General features: G+C 44.0%; 1 protein-coding gene across 15 annotated transcripts in view; it reads left to right on the forward strand.

Annotated features, from left to right (window-relative positions):
• Positions 1-333: 333 nt before the first annotated feature.
• The window catches only part of NRP1 (neuropilin 1), a 136,845-nt gene continuing 118,146 nt past the window's right edge, over positions 334-19,032 (forward strand). For 4 of the 15 annotated variants that reach the window (XM_048219529.2, XM_048219532.2, XM_048219535.2 and 1 more), the window contains exons 1-3: positions 1,438-1,838; positions 2,199-2,722; positions 6,144-6,318. In XM_048219529.2, coding sequence (XP_048075486.1) covers positions 2,650-2,722; positions 6,144-6,318 — 248 coding nt within the window. In that variant the 5' untranslated portion in view covers positions 1,438-1,838; positions 2,199-2,649. Of the gene's footprint in view, positions 471-1,437; positions 1,839-2,063; positions 2,723-6,143; positions 6,319-19,032 lie in introns of those variants that run through there. The other 11 variants (XM_048219531.2, XM_048219533.2, XM_048219538.2 and 8 more) reach the window with 7 other exon arrangements.

Below are 19,032 nucleotides of genomic sequence, written 5' to 3' on the forward strand. Positions count from 1 at the left end.
AAGTCGGGTATTTGTGACTCTGAGGACGCCTTGACCGCTGCACACACCCCCACTGCCTGTCAACCCGCCAGTTCTGAGAGGCGCCTCTCTCTCTCTGAGCCTTGGACTGGGGTCGCTCGGGGTCACCCCAAATCTGATGATGCCGCTCACCCCGCGCAGCTGGGGACTGGGACTGGCGGGGGTGCGCCAGAGGCAGAGAGGACACGGGGAGGAGGCGACGTGCGCCCGTCGTCGCCCAACGCCGGGGCTTTCCTCTGCAGCGCTTGCTCCCCCGGGTCCGCGCTGGGCGGGGCTGGCGCCCGGGTCTCGCCTCCCGCCCGCCCGCCCGCCGCCGGGGCCCGGACGCTGGGCTGCCCGCGGCCCCGCCACTGTCCCTTCCGCTCGACCCAAGCATTTGATTCCCGGCCTCGAAGTGCCACCTCCCCACCCAGCGCCTCCTGGGGGTCCGAGAGCCAAGACCTGGGAAACGGGTGAGGGAAAAGAGGCGCCCGGGGGCAGGGCCCGCTCTCGGCGCCAGAGGGCCGGGTCTCCAGCTTGGAGGCGGGGGCTCCCCGCGCGCGGGCGGGCGAAGGAAAAGCTGGACCCGGAGAGAGAGCGCAGCGAGCGCGGGCGCCGCGGGTGCCCCTCCGCCCGGCGCGGGGCCCGCCGGCACCCCCAAGGGGAGCGCGTCTTTGCGCCCAGCCGGGCCCGCGCGCCTTCGGCTGCCCTTCTCCTGTCCCGCCCCTAGTTCTTCCGCCAAAACCCTTGACCAGAGTGTCCTTGCCAACATTCTTAAATGTCTTGTGCCAGCTCTTTGCGCCAGGTAGGAATAAGGCTCTGCTTTCAGGGTGTGTACATAAACGCCAATTCCCAGAAGGTGTAGTGACCTTTTCACCTTCCCCCACGAACTCCTTGGGAGGGGGTACGCGGACCTTTACCCTCTCAAGGGCCAGATTGGTGGCCGAAACCTGTTTGTTCCCTGAAATGGCTTTGCTATTCATATCCTCAGAGGCCTTCTGCAGCAGTTCCCGGAAAGCCCTTGGGGGTGGAACTGGGGGGCATCCAGCCCACGGTGAGGACGCGCCGCCGTGGAAGGTGGGGGTGGACAGGAGCTAGAGGACTGGCGTGACAATTGTCTGTGGCCTGGGGTGGGTACCGTGCGAGCCCTGCCAAGAGCCCTCCTCCCCCGCCACTGTTCTCCCTCTCCCGAGAGGCACCGAAACAGGGGCCACTGGACCCCTAATTGCCAACCCCCCGGAACACCTGGGCTCCACAGAGACATGAGGCTGGGCGGGGTCGGGCGACGGCTGCCCCCTAGCTGGAAGGAGCATCACCTCCCACCCTCCGGCGTTCCCTCTGTCCCAGGGCAGAGGGCACCAAATCTCGCTTAACAATGGAGCCCCCGGTGTGCGGAGGGCACCCCGACAAGACTGGCTCCCGGCAGCGCGCCCTGCTAGCGGGCAGAGAGGCCGAGTGCGGCCGCAGCCCAGCCTCGCCCGACCGAGTGGTCTGACTCCGCTTTACGCGGCAGCGACACTGTGGACCCTCGCCCGGCTCTGTGGTGCGTCTCCCACTCCAGCCTAGCTTTCCCGGGTCTCCCCAGATCCGGCCCGGAGCGTCAGGGGCGCCCTGCTGCTCTCTGCCCCAGGTCTCGGGCGGGCACAGAGGAGTGACGCGGCTCGCCCCGCGCTCCTCGCCTCCGCGGGCCGGGGATTCGGAGTTGTGAGAAGCAGCAGCCACCTCCCGGGCGCGCCGCACTCCTCGGCGACTGGATCCCGGGGATCCTCCGCGACTGGATCCCGGGGATCCTCCGCGAGCTGCCCGTCTCTCCCCCAGGGGTCCTGAGCGAGCACGCAGAGGTAGGCTAGCCCGACCCAGTCGCTGGCACCGACCTCGCAGCCTCCTCTCCAAACACACACTCACACCCACACGCCCTGGCTCAGACCCCCAACGCCTCCCTTTCCGCGGAGATCCTTCAGGGCCTCCGGGAGAGAGGGACAGACGGACGGGGGAAGCACACGGAGGGAAACTTGTTCCTCCCAGTCTCCTGTCAGGCAATTACTGGCGAGCCTGTGCCGGCAGAGGGGAGGGAGGAAGCGAGGGAAGGGCTCCAGAAGGGGAGGAGGAGGACGGAGGAGGTGGGGGAGGCGGGGGTGCAGTTGGTGAAACTCCTCTGTCTCCCGCTCATCTTTTCATTGCTTGCTCCTCTCCTTCCGCAGACACCCCGGACCTCCCCAGGGCGCCAGCTCCTCGGCTCCAACGGGTCCAGAAACAAGCCGGATTTTTTTTTTTTTTTTCTTTCTGGAAACTGGCTTTGCTGTGATTCCCTACCTCCCTCCTCCCCCGGCTAGCCCCCCCTCCCTTTTTTTTTTTTTTTTTTTTTTGAGACATGGCCCGGGCAGTGGCTCCTGGAAGAGGAACAAGTGTGGGAAAAGAGAGAGGAAACCGGAGCTAAATGACAGGATGCAGGCGACTTGAGACACAAAAAGAGAAGCATTTCTCTCGGATCAAGGCATTGCCTCGCTGCTCTCTTTTCTCCAAGACGGACTGAGGATTTTACAGCTCTAGGCGGAGTTGAAGCTCTTCAGATTGTTTAGATTCCCCCTTTGCTCTATTTTCCCCGCACGTTCTCGTTCTCCCGCGCCTGCCTGGGGATCCGGCGAAGGGAGAATGGAGAGGGGGCTGCCGCTCCTCTGCGCCGCGCTCGCCGTCGCCCTCGCCCTGGCCAGCGCTTTTCGCAACGGTAAGTGACAGGCGGAGACGCGTGTGACAGCGCGGCGCCCGGGCTCCCCGGTTGCCCGCGTCCGGCCGGGGTTCGGCTTCCCGCCGCAGCCGCGAGACTCACGCAGAGCTGTCGGGGTGAACCGGCAATAGCCACCTCCTGGGCGAAGGAAACTTTCGTCCAGGAGGAGAAATAAAGACATAAGATCAGGCGGTTTAAGGCAGGAAGATTTCAAGTCCACTGCCTCCCTTCTGAAGTTGATTGTTTGGTTATGGGGGTTTTCCTACCTCTGTTACACGGCAGAGCTGCCTACCTTCTAGGATCAGCACACCAATTATCTTAATAATGTTTCCTCCCAAAGGCAATTAGATGAGACTCCCTTTCAAAAATTTGATGGCTGTTGAAAGTTAATGCACACTTTACCAGGAGAACTTCCTGGTTCTTTTGCAGCTCTTCGAAACCGTTTCCTCTGGTGGGTGCCTGCAAGAGATAGCGGTTTTTTGGTTGATGGAACTCTCTCCTCCGCCTTTGCAAATCACCCCTAATCTGTCTGAAGTATGAATGAAAGTTACGTAGTGTCAATAAAGGAATCTGATATATACAGTGTAAAACACCGGGATATCTGAAAATCCCTAACCTAGTTGCAGCTTCCCCTTAGCTTTTAAAACCACTCACTGTTAAGTAAATGAAAGACGGCTGGGTTATAAACAGTATCCCCTAATCTAAATAATGTGTTTAAAAATGTGATCTGGTTGTAGGCGTGTTTAACTTACACTTTAAAGTAGGTGAAGGCAAGGGTATGAGATTATCTTTACAGTAAGTCTTCAGCAATTATTATTAACTAATTATCAAATATTTACTTTTGTCTGGCTTAGATTTCAATCAAAGTAATTAGAAGAAAAGCACACCCACTACTTACTGTGGTATATTGTTTTAATAAGAGACCACAAGTGGAGGGGTTCATACCAGGAGGAATTTAAATCACATCTTTATGATGGAAGTTAATCTCTCTAATATGCTTTTTGGAGGTTTTGTGATTGAAGCAATAGATTTCCCCCCAACACCTACCAAGCAGTGTTCTACATGATATGCTTAGAGGCAACACACACACACACACACACACACACACACACACACACACACACCCATGAATGTGGAGTTCAATTTATTAATGAATCCGAGTTGGTGGCATCTTTCTATAATCTGGCAAAGGATGAAATAACATTCTCCTCCAATTGAAAGAGGTCAAGTGGTTAGACTTTAGAAATTACAGTAACCCAGCCTCTGCTCTCTACAACTCCTGAGATTAAATCCGGAGTCAAGATGTTCACAGGATGGATTTGAAACCTAATGCAAATAGCTTCCAGACTTTAGGTTGTGGTCTCCACGTATACGTGTGTATATGAATGTATACACGCACGTGTATATATGTATATATAATATATTTTCAAATTTTCTTAGCAGAAATCTGGGGAATGCTGAGAACCTGAGCTTCAGTCTGTGAGCTTGACTGGTTAAAGCCATGTTGCTAGGCTTGCAGTGACCAGAGCCAGTAAATGCCTCCGTAACACAGCAGACCTCTTAAAGCCATGTCCACCTCCTCGGAGTACCAGTGTCTGCTAAATTAATTCATTAACCTTATTTAGGTCTAATGGTCCAGAGTCATTAGAAATTGCTCTTTCTTAATCAACTGTTAGAGAGATTTAACAGAGCCAGGGAGTCTAGCAGTCCACATTATCTTATTACACTGTCACTTTCTCAGAAGTCACAGATTAAAGAGCTCTGGTGTGGTACCGAGTCTACCTAAATGTCTTCTGAAGTGACTCTGTGGAGTGACTAGAAGCAGTGCTGTTTTATTTCACTCCTCTAACAGATGCCAGACACTGCCATGATGTTTGTATAGAGCTGGAGGGGACTTAATGAGATGGGGTCACTCTCCAAGTTTTCTGCACACTGAAAATAATGGAAGAGCCTCACTAGAATCACATAACAGAGTCCAATATGATCATTAGTTGAGATTCCGAACTCCAGTTGCAACATTTCTTCTTGGCAAACCTTAAGTTTTTAAAAGCCAAGGCAAAGGAAACCAGTATAAGGGTACCCCCAGTCTACAATACATGGTCAGAAACATCTAGCAATTGAGAAAAACAATATGATTTATATTGTCTTCTTTTTAATTTATGGGAAATGATTTCTGCAATGCATGTAGCTTTATGCATTTTTGATGTGCACTTCATCTTTCATTTCCATTTGACCTGGTTTTCCTGTAATAAAATTCTGTAGATTTATAAATTCATGCTGAGAGCAAAGAATGCCATTCTCTTTCCACAGGGAATCTATTAGATGCAATATTAAAATCTATATATACCATTACTGAAAATTTGTGATTGATAGGCTTATATATTTCACTGCTTTCATACCTATTCCTCTAACATAGTTTATGCACCAAATTTTTATTGCTTAAAATTAAGCATCAATAAATGTGGCAGCATTTCAGGCTGAGACTCTCCAGCATGAAATCCATCATAAAAAGTGACAATGAGAATCTACACTGAACAATAAAGCAGCCCAGTGACTGGTTTATTTGGCTCTCAGTGAATCACTTCCGCATTCGGGTTTTTTGAAATGAAGGCTCAAAACTAGTTAGCTCACCTTTCCCAGAATGTGAGACCATGGTTTACCATATGTGACACCCAGAACTCAGTGTGGTGGGTTTTTTTCCCCCAACATCTAGGTAATTAGAATTAATGCTGTGTGGCTATTTATTTTTCTTTCTGCCCAGTTGCTTTGATCTGGTCTCGAAGACTGAACAACTTTACCTGGAGCAGTAGAGCAGAATTATTTCTGCTTCACCAAATACACTTTGTTCTCTGCTGCTCTGGATCTCCCGAGCAGAGATAACTCAAAATCACTTAGATTTATGGGCAGATAAAACAACAACACAAAAGGTTTGGCTTTAAGCCAATCAAAGTCTTGGATGACAGTCCCCACTGATCAATGACATAGACCAGACTTATCATCAAAAAGCCACACAAGGGGTCGAATAGCTTCTTTTAGTCACCTTCCACTCAGAACTTGCTACTTAATGCGATTACACTTCTTGGGGGATAATTAAGTCTAGCAGAAGCTCCCTGGGGACCATGTTAACATCCATTGAGAGGATTTAATGTTTTTAACGCTAGAAGACCTTTTTCTTGGGAAGGAACTTCGTAGGGGGTAAGGGTGGAGTCCTGTCAGATCTCAGTCTACTTTTCTCCTGAGCTAACCTTCCTGGGATCAAAGAGTGTTCCTTCGCAGCCGGGTTGTATGAAGGCCACCTGAAGGACCCACGGGGAGGTCCCCCTAAAAAGTTATGGAATAATAACCAGTAATTTATATGTAAAGCCAGAATACTTAAGGGGTTGTCAGGGAAAGATTTACCAAAATGTTATTTTTATTACAGATAAGTGTGGCGATACGATAAAAATTGAAAGCCCCGGGTACCTTACGTCTCCTGGTTATCCTCATTCTTATCATCCAAGTGAAAAATGTGAATGGCTGATTCGGGCTCCCGACCCGTACCAGAGGATTATGATCAACTTCAACCCTCACTTTGATTTGGAGGACAGAGACTGCAAGTAAGTGGGAAAGTATTTGAACAGGGCACCACACCACCATCTAGTGGTCATGGATGTCTAAGGGGGGAAAGCCTGTGTGTACAGTACCGGATGTAAACGGATCCAGGAGGGATTCTAATCTAGGCCAGATCCTGTGTCAATGGTATGGAAATTAAATTATGTTAAGCGATTTCTGAGTTCCCCAAACTAGGAATATTATGTTGAAAAGCATAATCTCTCATATTCTTTTTCCTGTTAACACTTTTGGTTTCAGAACTCTTTCGTTAAGAAATGTGTCTATGTGCTTCTTTTTCTCCCCTGAAAAGGGGAAGAACTAGAAATCCCAACTTTCACTTGGGTTTTTATTAAATATTGTGGATTACTAGTATATATAGCATCAACAGATGACGAGGCTGGATATTTTTTAACAAATCTGTGACACATTTTGTGAGTTAAGGACAGTCTATATTTCCTCACTTTATGTGAAAGAACTAGTTGTGCAGGTTTTTCTTTGCACAGTATGGAAAATGTGTTTTAACTTTGCAAGCGCAAGCAGTCCACTCAGGTGCAGGTTTGCTCTTCTCTGAACACCCAGCAGACCGCTTGTCTCTGTCTTGCCCACATTACCCCATTCTGCCAACCTGCACAGGGTATATTCTCCAGATACTTGAACCTGCATATCTCTCTTCAGTGAAGTTAGGATATAGAAATAGTTTTAGCAAAGGAAAACAATCTACTTAAATGTCAAATCTAAAGTGTTTCTCAGGGACTGATACGTTTTCCGAACTTTTAAAATGGGCCAGTTTGATATAATTGTATACAATGCAAATAGGCTACAATTTCCATTGGATATAAACATTATTGTGCAGGCACATTCATTATTAAAAAATGTTCTATTTGCAAACACATAGCCCTTTTAGGGAAGAGCAGAATGATATGAAAAGTTTCCCACTTGTAGGTGGTCCTTAACCATCTGTTGAGTTGGTGGGGTAAAACTAGTGTTTCATGGGCAGGGAAATGAGCTCATCTGGTTAATTCAACTTTCTGGTGCCTAGAGAATTAGCATACATTCATCGATCAATTTCCAAATAATCAGCATACACTACAGTGTAATAGAATTATGACGATTCCAATTGAATCCTTGTTCTGTGCTTCAGGGCTTTATGTGGACTTCTTAATCTTGTATGAAAGTTGCCATTAACAGTGTTCCAGTGACTGCTAGGAAACAGGGAGTTTGTTGTTACTGTTGACTTTATTCTGTATGGCGATTTTACAATGTCAATCACTTAGACAACCTGGAGATTTGTTTCTCTTTCATTTTGTTTTAGTTTGCTGTGTTTTATTTTTTTGCTTTTTGACAATACTTAAGCTACTCTAAAAGATATTTTTAAGAAACGCAACATAAAACATAAAACACACTCAAGTAATAACATTATTCCCAAAGACAGGGTGCCATTACATTTTAGTAAACTCATATCTGCTAAATCCTGATCTGAGAGTTGTGACCATGTCTGTGTATAATATAATAGTTAAAAAATTCAGAATAATCAGGAGCCGCTAGTGGTGGTATGCTGGTCAATGTCGAATGACCGGATCATGGAAGGGGGTGGGTCAAGTCCTCATTGGTAATATTTACCAATTTCTGTAGTGTAAATATTCCCACCGTGACCAGTTTCAAACTATCCATGTGAGGTCACTGTACACAGACTTGTGTACCTGTGTACTCCTAAAGAGACGTGTGCGATGGGTCCTTGTGAGCTGGTGCAAACCAGTTCCAGCACATAACTGGGGAAGCCAGTCAAGTGAGTTAATACATGTTAAGTGCTTATAACAGTGTCTGACACACAGTAGATCTTCAAAAACTATTTGCCATACCATGATGTGAGGTGGAGTATGGTGGAATTGGGACCTTCTCAGTCTCTTCCTTCCTTCCTTCCTTTTTCTTTCTTTTTCTTTCTTTCTTTCTTTTTTTCTTTCTTTGTTTCTTTCTTTGTTTCTTTCTTTCTTTCTTTCTTTCTTTCTTTCTTTCTTTCTGCATTTTGAGGCCTTTTTTTTTAACTTTATTTATTTTGAGATACAGAGAAGGAATGTGCACACATGAGTGGGGACAGGGGTGCAGGGAGCAGAGGCAGAAGCAGAGAATCCCAAGGTGATTCCACGCTGAGCATGGCACCCGAGGTGGGGCTTAATCCCAGGTCCTTGAGATCATGACCAGAGCTGAAATCAAGAGTCTGATGCTTAACCAGCTGAGCCACCCAGGCACCCCTCAGTTTCCTTTTTGAAAAATGACAAGAAAATGGATAATTACTATTTTTAGGAAGGGACAATTTTAGTGACATCAGCATGGTATTCAAGAAACTGACGTGGGTAAGAAGATTGTTTCTGTCATTTTGCTGATGAGACTTTTTTTAAGGCTCCAGAGTGAAATGCTTTTTAATGGTAGCAACTGAGGGTTTGTTCTCTCTGAAGGTGCCATCTCCTGGCCAGCCTTGAAAGACTGATATATTTAGCCTGATGAAGTCAATGGAGATTATGGCATAGAAAATATCTTTCACCCACATTTGGAAGTGCTGCTACCTGGTTGTTTTATCAATGAAAATTCCAAGAATGATAGAGGAAGAGCAACTGAAGTCATTGCTGTCACTATCTGTCCAGGCTGGTCCACATGACTCCTGGTCACAGTTGAAGGTTGCAGTTAAGATTCTACAAATGGGGCACAATTCTTACAGTCTTTTGTGAAGGCTGCAAGAAGAATCCACAGCTTTAAAGTTAAAATTCCCTACAAAAGTAGAAAATACCAATAACCCTTGGAAGAACAAATTCATAGACTTCAAAGTTTTACGTTGAATGTGCAAAAGCATAGTTTTGTTTTTGTTTTTTATTACAGTGGTGTGGGTTTTTGTTTTTGTTTTGAAATTCATACTAGGGTACTTCCATAAAAGGAATTTGAGAGCATACACAATTAGGTACACCAAACCACATTCAACCACCTAGCAAGCTTGTAGTTACCATTCCTGTTGAGATCAAGCTAATTGTCTTATTTGAGATATTTAATATTTCTCCCTGTTTCAGCTATATTATACGTCTAATAGCAATAACAAGTACTTGCTTTAACAATGTCGTTGGGTTATTGGCAAGATAAAATGGGGTAGTAGATACAAAAGCCCTTTGAAAAGTTGAAAGCTTCTCTCAAAAGAAGTTATCGTCACTCTTATGATATCTCATACAACTTGGTGAGGGTTAGAACATTTGGAAATATGAAACTTAAGCATATGTCAAACTAAATATCTAGATCCAGTAATGGAATGATCTGCATAAAATACACCCGGCAACTGCCCTTCAAACCATCTAGTATTTGTACAGTCAACTTCCACCATGTGAAAGCTTAAGAAATCGATTCCTTAGCACATTTTCTTGTTGAGAAACTTCCTTAAAAGCCAAGTAAATAATTTTCTTTGTTGAGTGTAGGGATGGATAAGTAACTAAATAGATGAATTCTGGGAGGGAAATTATTCTTATTTACATTTGTATTGTTTTATTTATAATTAAATTAAAAACTATTTCATAGTTTTAACCACACAGCAACATGTAGACAGTTACAACTTTTCATGTGAAGAGCACGGAGACTGACCCAAAGCATAAACAAACGATGAACCTAACCTTACAAAGAGTTTTTAGAGTGAATATCAAGGGGCGTTATTTCCTTAGGAAAAATGAATGTTTGGGTTGTGCCTGATAGTTTTAAAAAGCAATAATCTATGTTTCAGGTTCCGTTATGAGTCAGGTTTCATGACAAATAAGCATCAAAAACATAATATTATAACTCCCTGAATTCTTTTATTGAACAAAGTGTGGTATCAATCAATCAATCCATGGAGCAGGAGAACATCTGTCTGTGGGCTAACATTGTGCGAGATGTGTCACAACACTGTCTCATTTTATTGTTATGTTGATTAAAGGTGGCTTGAGAATGTTCTGAAGGAGAAGGTGTGGAGGGAATGCACTAGCAAAATCCTCTATGCTTGTGAACTGTCAAGGCAAAGTTACAAGCAGAAAAGAAAGAAAAAAGCAACCTGCTGAGTGTTCTTTGGAAAGCAATGTTCATTGTGCACTGTAAATGGTTTTCTACATTTACATTGAGCTAGTTAGATCTTACTCAACGATAATTTTCTTCGGTGGTAACGCAGACATCTTGAATCTCATAAAACTTTATATCTGCATAATAAACAAGAATGTCATTGATACAGTAGTTAGAATTTATGGAACTTTTCCGGTTTCCCAGCAATGCAAACTATCAGCATGATAATTTATAATGGGTTGTGACAAATACTGCTGAGCAAAGAGGTGTGTGATTACATTCAGATCAGATGTCCTCATCTGGGGAGCAATAAAAATTTCACAGACGTTGGGTTAAAAACATTAAGAAAATGAATGTGGAGCTCCAGAAAGAGTCTAAAAAGGTGGTAGTATTGGAGGGAGAAAGCTCAGTAGTGGCCTTTTTACTCACTGGTTCCTGACTTCAGTGCCTGATTTGTTGGTGCTGCTTTGTAGGATTTCACTGAGACACAGGCTAAGCTGGTATAGATGCTTTTCTGTCTATAACTTAGATGTGTAATCCCTTCTTAGTGGAACCAAAAATAGGTGGTTTTTTTTTTCCCTGATTCAATGCAATCAAAGGGAGATTTCACTTTTGTAACTTCATATGAAGTTTAACTACAAGAAAATTTTAACTAAATCGAGATGATATTCAAGTTTTCAAATTTTGTTGGAATAAATCACACATCGCTTCTTTAATGCTACTTTTAAAACTACCTAAGTTGTTACAAACTTCGAAACACTGGTCTTTTCATTTATTTTCATGGACTATAAATTCACTGAATGAAAATTAATCTCCCATTAGTTTCTCAGATCTGATCGTTTCCACAAATTTAATTATACAGTGGTCGCTTTGTCATTTATTGGCAATTGGGGAATATAAGTTCCATTTCTGGTTTCCTTGAGTACTAGTTTTTGTTTCGATCCTTTCTTTTTTTACTTTGTTCAGCATGGGTTTTTTCATTCATTTTGATTTTTTAAAATGCTGCACTAAAATATTATTTACCTTGATTGGGGAGTTTTTAGCTTTCTGTATTTGAGGTGAGTGTCTTACTCTAGTCCCAGTCTTGTGTTTTAGAGTATCACTTAGACCAAAACGAAGTCTTGGTTTTATGGAAAACAGTGAGTATTTTAAGCCAAAATATTTCTCCATTTTCTGTATTAAATATAGAGGTATATGTACTTTTAATTTAATTAAAGGACAATATGTATGTAGAAAAAGACATGCAGTGTAAAGTTTGAAAACATTTTACAAGGGGAGCACAACCATATAACCAATCCAGAGTAAACATTTCCAGCCTCCTACGAAGAATTTCCCCTTATGTCCAACTAGCCTTTGGCTTCAAGGACGACTATGTCCTAACTTGTGTGATTGCAGTTTTATAAATTTCAAAATGAGACAAAACTAAACTATAGTCTTAGAAATCTGTAGGCACTATCCTTTGAATGTGGTAAAACTCTTTGGAAGAGAGATGGAACAATGCATACTCTTCCCTTTCTAATAAAAAAAGAAAAACAGAGTCATACTGAAGTGTATTCTAATGTTTTTCAGTGATTGAAATATCCTGTATGCGTTACATATACTCTAGGTATGGTAAAATACACACAGAATTTTCCATCTAGGGCTTAATTTAGATGCAAGGCAAATACAGAAAAATCTTCCCTTGCTTTATATTTCAGTTTTTCATGGTCGGTTTTCATCTCAAGTAACTTCCCAACATGAGCTGTGTGGGAGGCACCAGCACCAAGCTCAATTCAATTAAACAATCTTTGAGTGGATACAATGAACCCTTCTCAGAACAGCCGCTGGACAATGCTGTTGCTACCACCTGCAGCCTCCCTGGTTACTGCTCAGGCAGATAATTATCTACTTTCTTCTTTTTGATTTTTTTTCCCTACTAGCGCTGATTTAATTTGAGCAAAACCCCATGTGTTTAATAAAATTAATGTTCTTTATTATTTTTTACTATAAGCAATCACATTTGATCATAATGAATTTTGAGTATTACAAGGTTGTTGGGCATTAGCATCTCTGTAATTTGAAAGAAACAACCTTTATGAGAAGCTAAAAGAGAAGGTTAGTTGAAATCTTACCAAGTTGAATCAACATGTGCATGGCATTTCCAACCAGATTTCACTTGGGGAGCAGACACTTAAAAATCGATCCAAGTGAGACATATGCCTTCAGCCGGCATGCATATTCTCAGCTCCTTTTTTTCCAGCACAAAACTTGATACTTGCATGCATGCTGACATACTCCGGCAGAAGCACACACACAAACACATATGTGCATGTGTGTGTGCGCTTGTAAAGGAGGCTACAAAATAAACTTAACTAATTGCCGTTGTAGTATTCATCAAGGCTGATCATTAAGCCCAAAGAAGAACAAGAGACAAGATTAGTGTTCAGATCAGGTTCCAAATGCCTCCTAATTGGGTGTTTGTAATCAATCCTGATTGTAGGAGTCAGTGACTTGGCAGAACATAGCACCTCAAAAAAAGATTTTTCCTGCTATTCTGTGGTTGATGGAACTGTGTCTAGTATCTAGGTCAGTTAGGGATGGCATGAGGTCAGGATGACTCTCAGATTGGCTGTGAAGCATGCCAAACACATTATGCTGGCTTATGGCTGAAATCACTTAGTCTTTGCCGTAGTTTAGCAACTGAACTTCCTTCATTGAGAACTCTACGAAATTCTGCAGAAGAGCAGAGAGGAAAAATCATCTTTTGGCTTCTCTCCACTCAATTGCCTTTTAACTGAGTTTTTCTCCTGCTCGAGCCTAGGTCTATATTGTACACATCTTATATCTTATTCAGTCACCATGTTTGTTTGTTATTTTTTTTTCCTTTAATTTAAATAATCAGTGGAGTGTTTAGGAAGGAATGGCCGTGGCTGGTTCTTCCTGTTGGGTCCTCACTCTATACCCACCATGACACCCACTAAGCAATCTGTGCACACAGTATCACTCAATCTTCCTGTCATCCCCATTTTACAGATGGCAGCACTGAGGTTTAGAAAAGTTAGATTAACAGAGCCCGAATGTTCAGCGGCTGCCCCAACTACCTTTCCACCTTTGTGACTGATGGAGCTTGGGACGTGCCTTTTGAAGGGGGAACCTCTTATGAAGAGTTGCGAGCTCATGTGGTATTCTAACAGCTGTTTTCTTCTCTGAAATACCTCACAAAACTTTGAATACAAACCAACTCATTCTGAGGAAGGACTTCATTTTTAAACTCTCCCTTCAGATTAGGTAAAAACTGCTAAAAACTGTGCACAGAAACTTCCAACCAATTGCTGATTTTCCACTCAGGAAAAACTTGCCTGAACCTGGGGATGAAATCCTGGTGGAAAATATCTAAATTCCAGTCCCTTTGGTTGGTGGAGGTTGAAAGCACAAAGCACATACAAACACAATATTTACTTAAAGCCTGATAACCAGGCAGCACAAGGGTTTGGTTTATACAGTTGGTTCAAAGGGACTTGTGAGATCCCAGCTGCCTGCAGCGCTTCCTCACAGACCCGGAAGTCAGAAGGCTGCCTTGTCTTCCAAGCACCGCTCATTTACTTCATCTCAGGCAAATGTCAGGAAAGTTTTGCTCTCCCACATCTCCCCTATTTACAAAATTTCAGTACTTGTATTTGCCATGGCGACTCTGTAAGGGTTAAGAGGGAGAATGCTTGCCGAGGCACTGGATTCCTATGAGAAACAGAAGAGTGTTTTTTGAGAAGAAACAGATGCTTCAGAGTATTTTGTTTTTATCTGGTCAGATACTTGTATAATCAGCCGGCCAGGTTGGAGGTGATGGCTTGTTGCTTCTGTGAGTGAGTGGCATGTCACGGAGAGAGCAGCCAGTCCCGGTCTGAAAGAGGATGCTAAATGTCTCCTTATTCGAGCTCTTAAATTTCTTTAGAACAGCCAGAGGTGGCAAAGGCCAGTCAATATATTCCCGATTCCAACTCCTTGCCTGACTCTCCAACCCACAGATGCTACGGGCCGGGAAGCTCTTGTGTGTAATAGAAACAGTCACTGAAATGGCATGGAAAAAAATAAAATGCGGTCGAAATCTTAGTCCTTCAGAGATAATTTTTTAAAAAATTAAAAGCACTAAATTCCCAAATTTAAGGAAAAAAAGAACATGGTCTTGAGTCGAAGAAAATAAAGGAAGCCCCACAAGCTTGGTAGCTTGACTTCCTCTCACTTGAGGTGATGTTGTTTTAGATGGAGCGACACCTGACAAATGAGGCTGCGGTTTGACCTTTTCTCTCGGTTCAGACCTGCCTGTCTGTTCTTGAAAAACTTGGGAAAGTGGGCATTTATTTGTAACACAGTTGGCCACAAAAAAAGATGATTAGAATGTATGGAAATTTTAATTTCTGGATCAATCCGCTCTTGGAAAAAATGGCAGCCACCAGAAAAGACAAATCCTCACGAATTTGACAGTGAGACTGTATTACACAGGCGCTCTCACCTACCACCCATCTGTCCGGGTTCTTCATTCTGACTGGATAGGTAAGGATTTGCTGCCCCATTAGGTGGTGAGCTCTTTGAAGGCAGACACCATGTCTAACTTGAATCTCTACCCTCTATGTCCCCACAATGCTTTGCACATAGCAGTTTAGTGGAACGCCACAGCTGACAGTTTTATCAAAACTGAGGTCTGGAAGCAAACAGTGTTGCCCCGAGTCGAGTCTGTGGTTCACCGTAGGCAGTCTGGAGGAGAGAATAGCAAAGTTCACTGAAGGGAGAGCAAAAGGGGCAATTTTGATAACTACTCAAGTGGGTGGTCAGTTGGTCTGAGAGCCGGTCTTTCGAAAAGACTTGGCAGCAGCCACTTCCTGGGTATAGGTGGTAGCCGCATTTTTGCGTTCTCGAGATCTGTCCAGGTTCCTCTTCCTCCATCCCACCCACCCAGTCAGAGACATCAGAACTGGGACTTGGGGCCACAGTGCGCAGCCACACAGGCAAGGCCTGCAGGTGGTCTGGAGAGCGACGGAGTTGGAGCGGCGGGCCCCCCGCGTGCGCAGCCAGCTGCTCTTCCACTGTCTGTTTGAGACGCCTTTTAGCTCTGGCTCTGTTGAGCCAAAACATCACCCAAACTGCCTTAACGGCCTCTTCACTTCTGCAAGAGGTAGCCCATAACTTTACTTTTCATTGAAGATTCTTGACCCTGGGCAGAGGGAAGGGTGGTGTTTTTAGCACTGATTGGATTTTTCTTTCTTTCTTTTTCTTTTTTTTTTTTAAAGATTTTATTTATTTGAGAGAGAGAGAGAGAGTGCGAGTAGGAGGGGTGGGCAGAGGGAGAGGAAGAAGCAGATTCCCTGCTGAGCAGAAAGCCTGACACAGGGCTGGATCCCAGGATCCTGGGATCATGACCTGAGCCAAAGGCAGACGCTTAACCGACTGAGCCACCCAGGCCCCCCCTCCCTTTTTTTAAGGAAAAATTTTACGTTTTCCTTATCCTTTATTCCACTGCCAATTTCTTTGTCCCTGAGTAACTGTTAGGTGATCGTGGTTCAGTCCTTTAAGACACATCCTCGTTTCCTTCTTTAGCTCATCTAGCCTCACACCATGTGTGCGTTAGTTCATTAACTCAAGCTGGGGATTTCTGATTGTCAGGGGACTCTGTTAGCAGCTCCTGCAAAAAGTGTTCTGGCGAGGATCAGAGGCATTTGGATCATAATTGCACGTCTGCCCTTCATCCCCATGTGTGAGGCAGGATTCGGGGCGGGAGGGCTGGCTCCCAGTCTGTGCTCGGCTTGGCTATGGCGCTGTGAACACCGTGGCTTTGACGGTGTCAGCCAGTGCAGCTCAGGGAGATGTAGCATTAGGCTCCGATGGACCCCCACAGCCCAGACACGGCCTCGGTTCATCTTTTTCCTTCTCTTTCCTTCCCCTACCTATGTCAGCGACACAGTGTTGATGACATAATGAAGGTGGAAGTGTCTTATGATACAAGAGAAATATGTTAAATAAAGCCTAGGTCGGACTATAACAGGAAGTGCATCCGGAGGTTTTGTTCCTTAAAATAAGTTCAGACTGTAAACAATAACGTCCGCATCCTCACGAGGAGGCACTTGTAAATATTTCAAAAGCACTGCACATGTCCGCGGCAGAGATGGTATCTCATGTTCAGCATGCATTCAGCAAACAAGAGTTCCTGAATGTTCTTAGAATAAGTTGGCTGGATAAGTGGGTTATAATGGCCGTCTTCTAAAACTCCTGATGGGTGGAGTTTCTGGAAAAATCCCACAGAAGATGCTATCTCAATCTCACAAACTTGATAATAGCATTAATGGCTTTTTCTCACGTGTTCCTGAGAACTTATAAATATATTTGGCACATCCAGATGATAAAGCAGTCCATACTTTATGTAAGGTGGAAGCCAGGATCATGGTGACTCCGACAGACGGGATGTCAGTCGTCACCAAGCAGTTAACGAAAAGCCATTATATTCGTGTGTAAGGAAGAGGAAATTAGGTGGATTTTGTATTATAAATTCATAGAGAAAAGCAACTGGGAAAATACATGTTTTTAAATTAATGGTCCATCCCATTCTTGTCCCTGTCCCTCTACTTCTGGTGGCCCCAGGTCCTTTAACTTTGCCATCTCCTTCCTCCATTTCTGGTTGTGACAGATTTCCCAATAGTGAGGAAGGTCCCCGTGACTATGATGAAAAGCCACTTCATCTAGCAGAAGGGGTTTGCTTTCCTTCTTGTGGGATGATTGTGGGCCTCCTCAGGTCAAATAGATTCTGTAGGACTTCCTTACTCATGAGTAAAAAAGAAGTCCTCCCGGGAACTTGTTACCCTTCAAACCTTCATCCTCTGCCTTCCCTATTACTGCCACCGGTACTGAAAGGACCATCTACACTCTACCGCTCTACCTTCTCACTTAACTCTTTTCAACATCATTCCTATCCCCTCCAGTGGACTGAAACCACTTGCTTAACTGTTCCATTCCAATGGAACATCCCAAATTACTCTTCTAACCCCCAGATCATTGGCTTTGCCTTGACCCTGATTTCCACTCCCTTTGTACAACATTATACGCAATGGGCTACTCTCTGTACATTGGAGCTTTCTTCTTCCCTGCATCTTGTCATACTGCACCATCTTGGATTCCTCCCTACCTCTCTTTTTGGATTTTCTCTTTCTCCTCTAAAGCTAAAGACAGACATTGGCCAAGGTTTTGCCTTTGCCCTGAATGTCTTCTCCCTGAATAGCTTTATTGATCTTAGCTACTCAGCTCAGATAATACCCAAATTTCTATCCAGCCCTACATTTGACCTAAGCATTGGACTCAAACCTCCAAATCCATTCCAGACAATGTTGACTGCCTGAGTGGTAGACCATAGCCACAAATGAAAAAATCAGACTTTGCACCACCCCTGCTTTTTCTTTCTCTTATTGACTCCTTCCTTTCTTGTGTATCCAAACTTGACATTCTGGAATGTCTCCCAATTTCTATTTGTCAGTTGTACAGTCAGTTTAAGGCCTCTAAATTACAAATCTACAATACCCTTCATGTCTATCTTTTCTGTTCCATTTCTACTACTACTGCTCAAATCCTAACACTTTTTAACTCATTCTCGGTGCTATTAGCATTAGCCTCATTAAGGGGCTTTTCTCAATTCTTCCTCTTTGCTTAGAAACCTTAAGCTTCCCATTCCCTGCCCTACTTCTGTCTGTGCTTCTCAGTCTTCTACAACATAACTTCGTCCTGTGCCTCTGGTCTATCTCCTGTGGCTCCCTGATATATTCTTCCCAAAATATTTTGTAGTTCTTTAGACACCCCTGCTTTCTCACCCCATGTCTATTCATTGGATGTTTTCTTCACATACCTTGTGTCCCTGTCAAAAATGTTGTACATCATTCTAGTTCCATCTGAAATCCTTCCTTTGTAAAGCCATTTCTGATAACCAACTACAATTTAAATGTGGTCTCTCTTTCTCTGTCATCCAACACCCACAAGAATTGTGTTTCTACATCTTTCATGCTCTTTAAAATATTCTGTACTGTCATATGTCATAATCATTAATATTCTGCTACTCTTCACCCAACTAGTTCATAAGGTGCTCAAGAACAGAGAAGGATATTGTTTTCCACCACTCGCAGAGCCAAGCATAGTGTTTCACCTGTAATAGGTGCTTAATTAATATTTCCGAATCAAATGGACCAACTGACGTCCAACTGAGTCTTCTCCAGGGTGTTCATCTAGCAAGGAAGAACCAAGTCAGCTTTTTAGGAAAAGCTCTCACTTAATCAGACCATTAAAATGCACACTTACACTTCTCATTTACATGGTAAACCCTTCCTTTTCCTGGGTAGTGGAGTCAACCTTACATTTTTCCTGTAAAAATCTCTATTCTTAAAAAACCGAGATTTCTACATGTGAATAGCTTTAGCTAAATCTCAACAAATATGCAGAGGTCGTGCTTGACTGAAAGCTTTGCTTTCTGTCTCACACTCATCTCCATAATCTGTTTTGGAGTTAGAGACATCACATGTATTGACAGTATAGGCATATGTCCTGAGTGCTGAGTGTTTTCTGACATCCCCACAACTCTCGGGACTTTGTGTCACTACGCTGGAAACTTTGTCCATTGCATGTTCATATCTGGGCTCATGGCCAAACCACCT

This window comes from Ursus arctos, unplaced genomic scaffold, assembly GCF_023065955.2.
Source record: "Ursus arctos isolate Adak ecotype North America unplaced genomic scaffold, UrsArc2.0 scaffold_30, whole genome shotgun sequence".
Lineage (NCBI taxonomy): Eukaryota > Metazoa > Chordata > Mammalia > Carnivora > Ursidae > Ursus > Ursus arctos.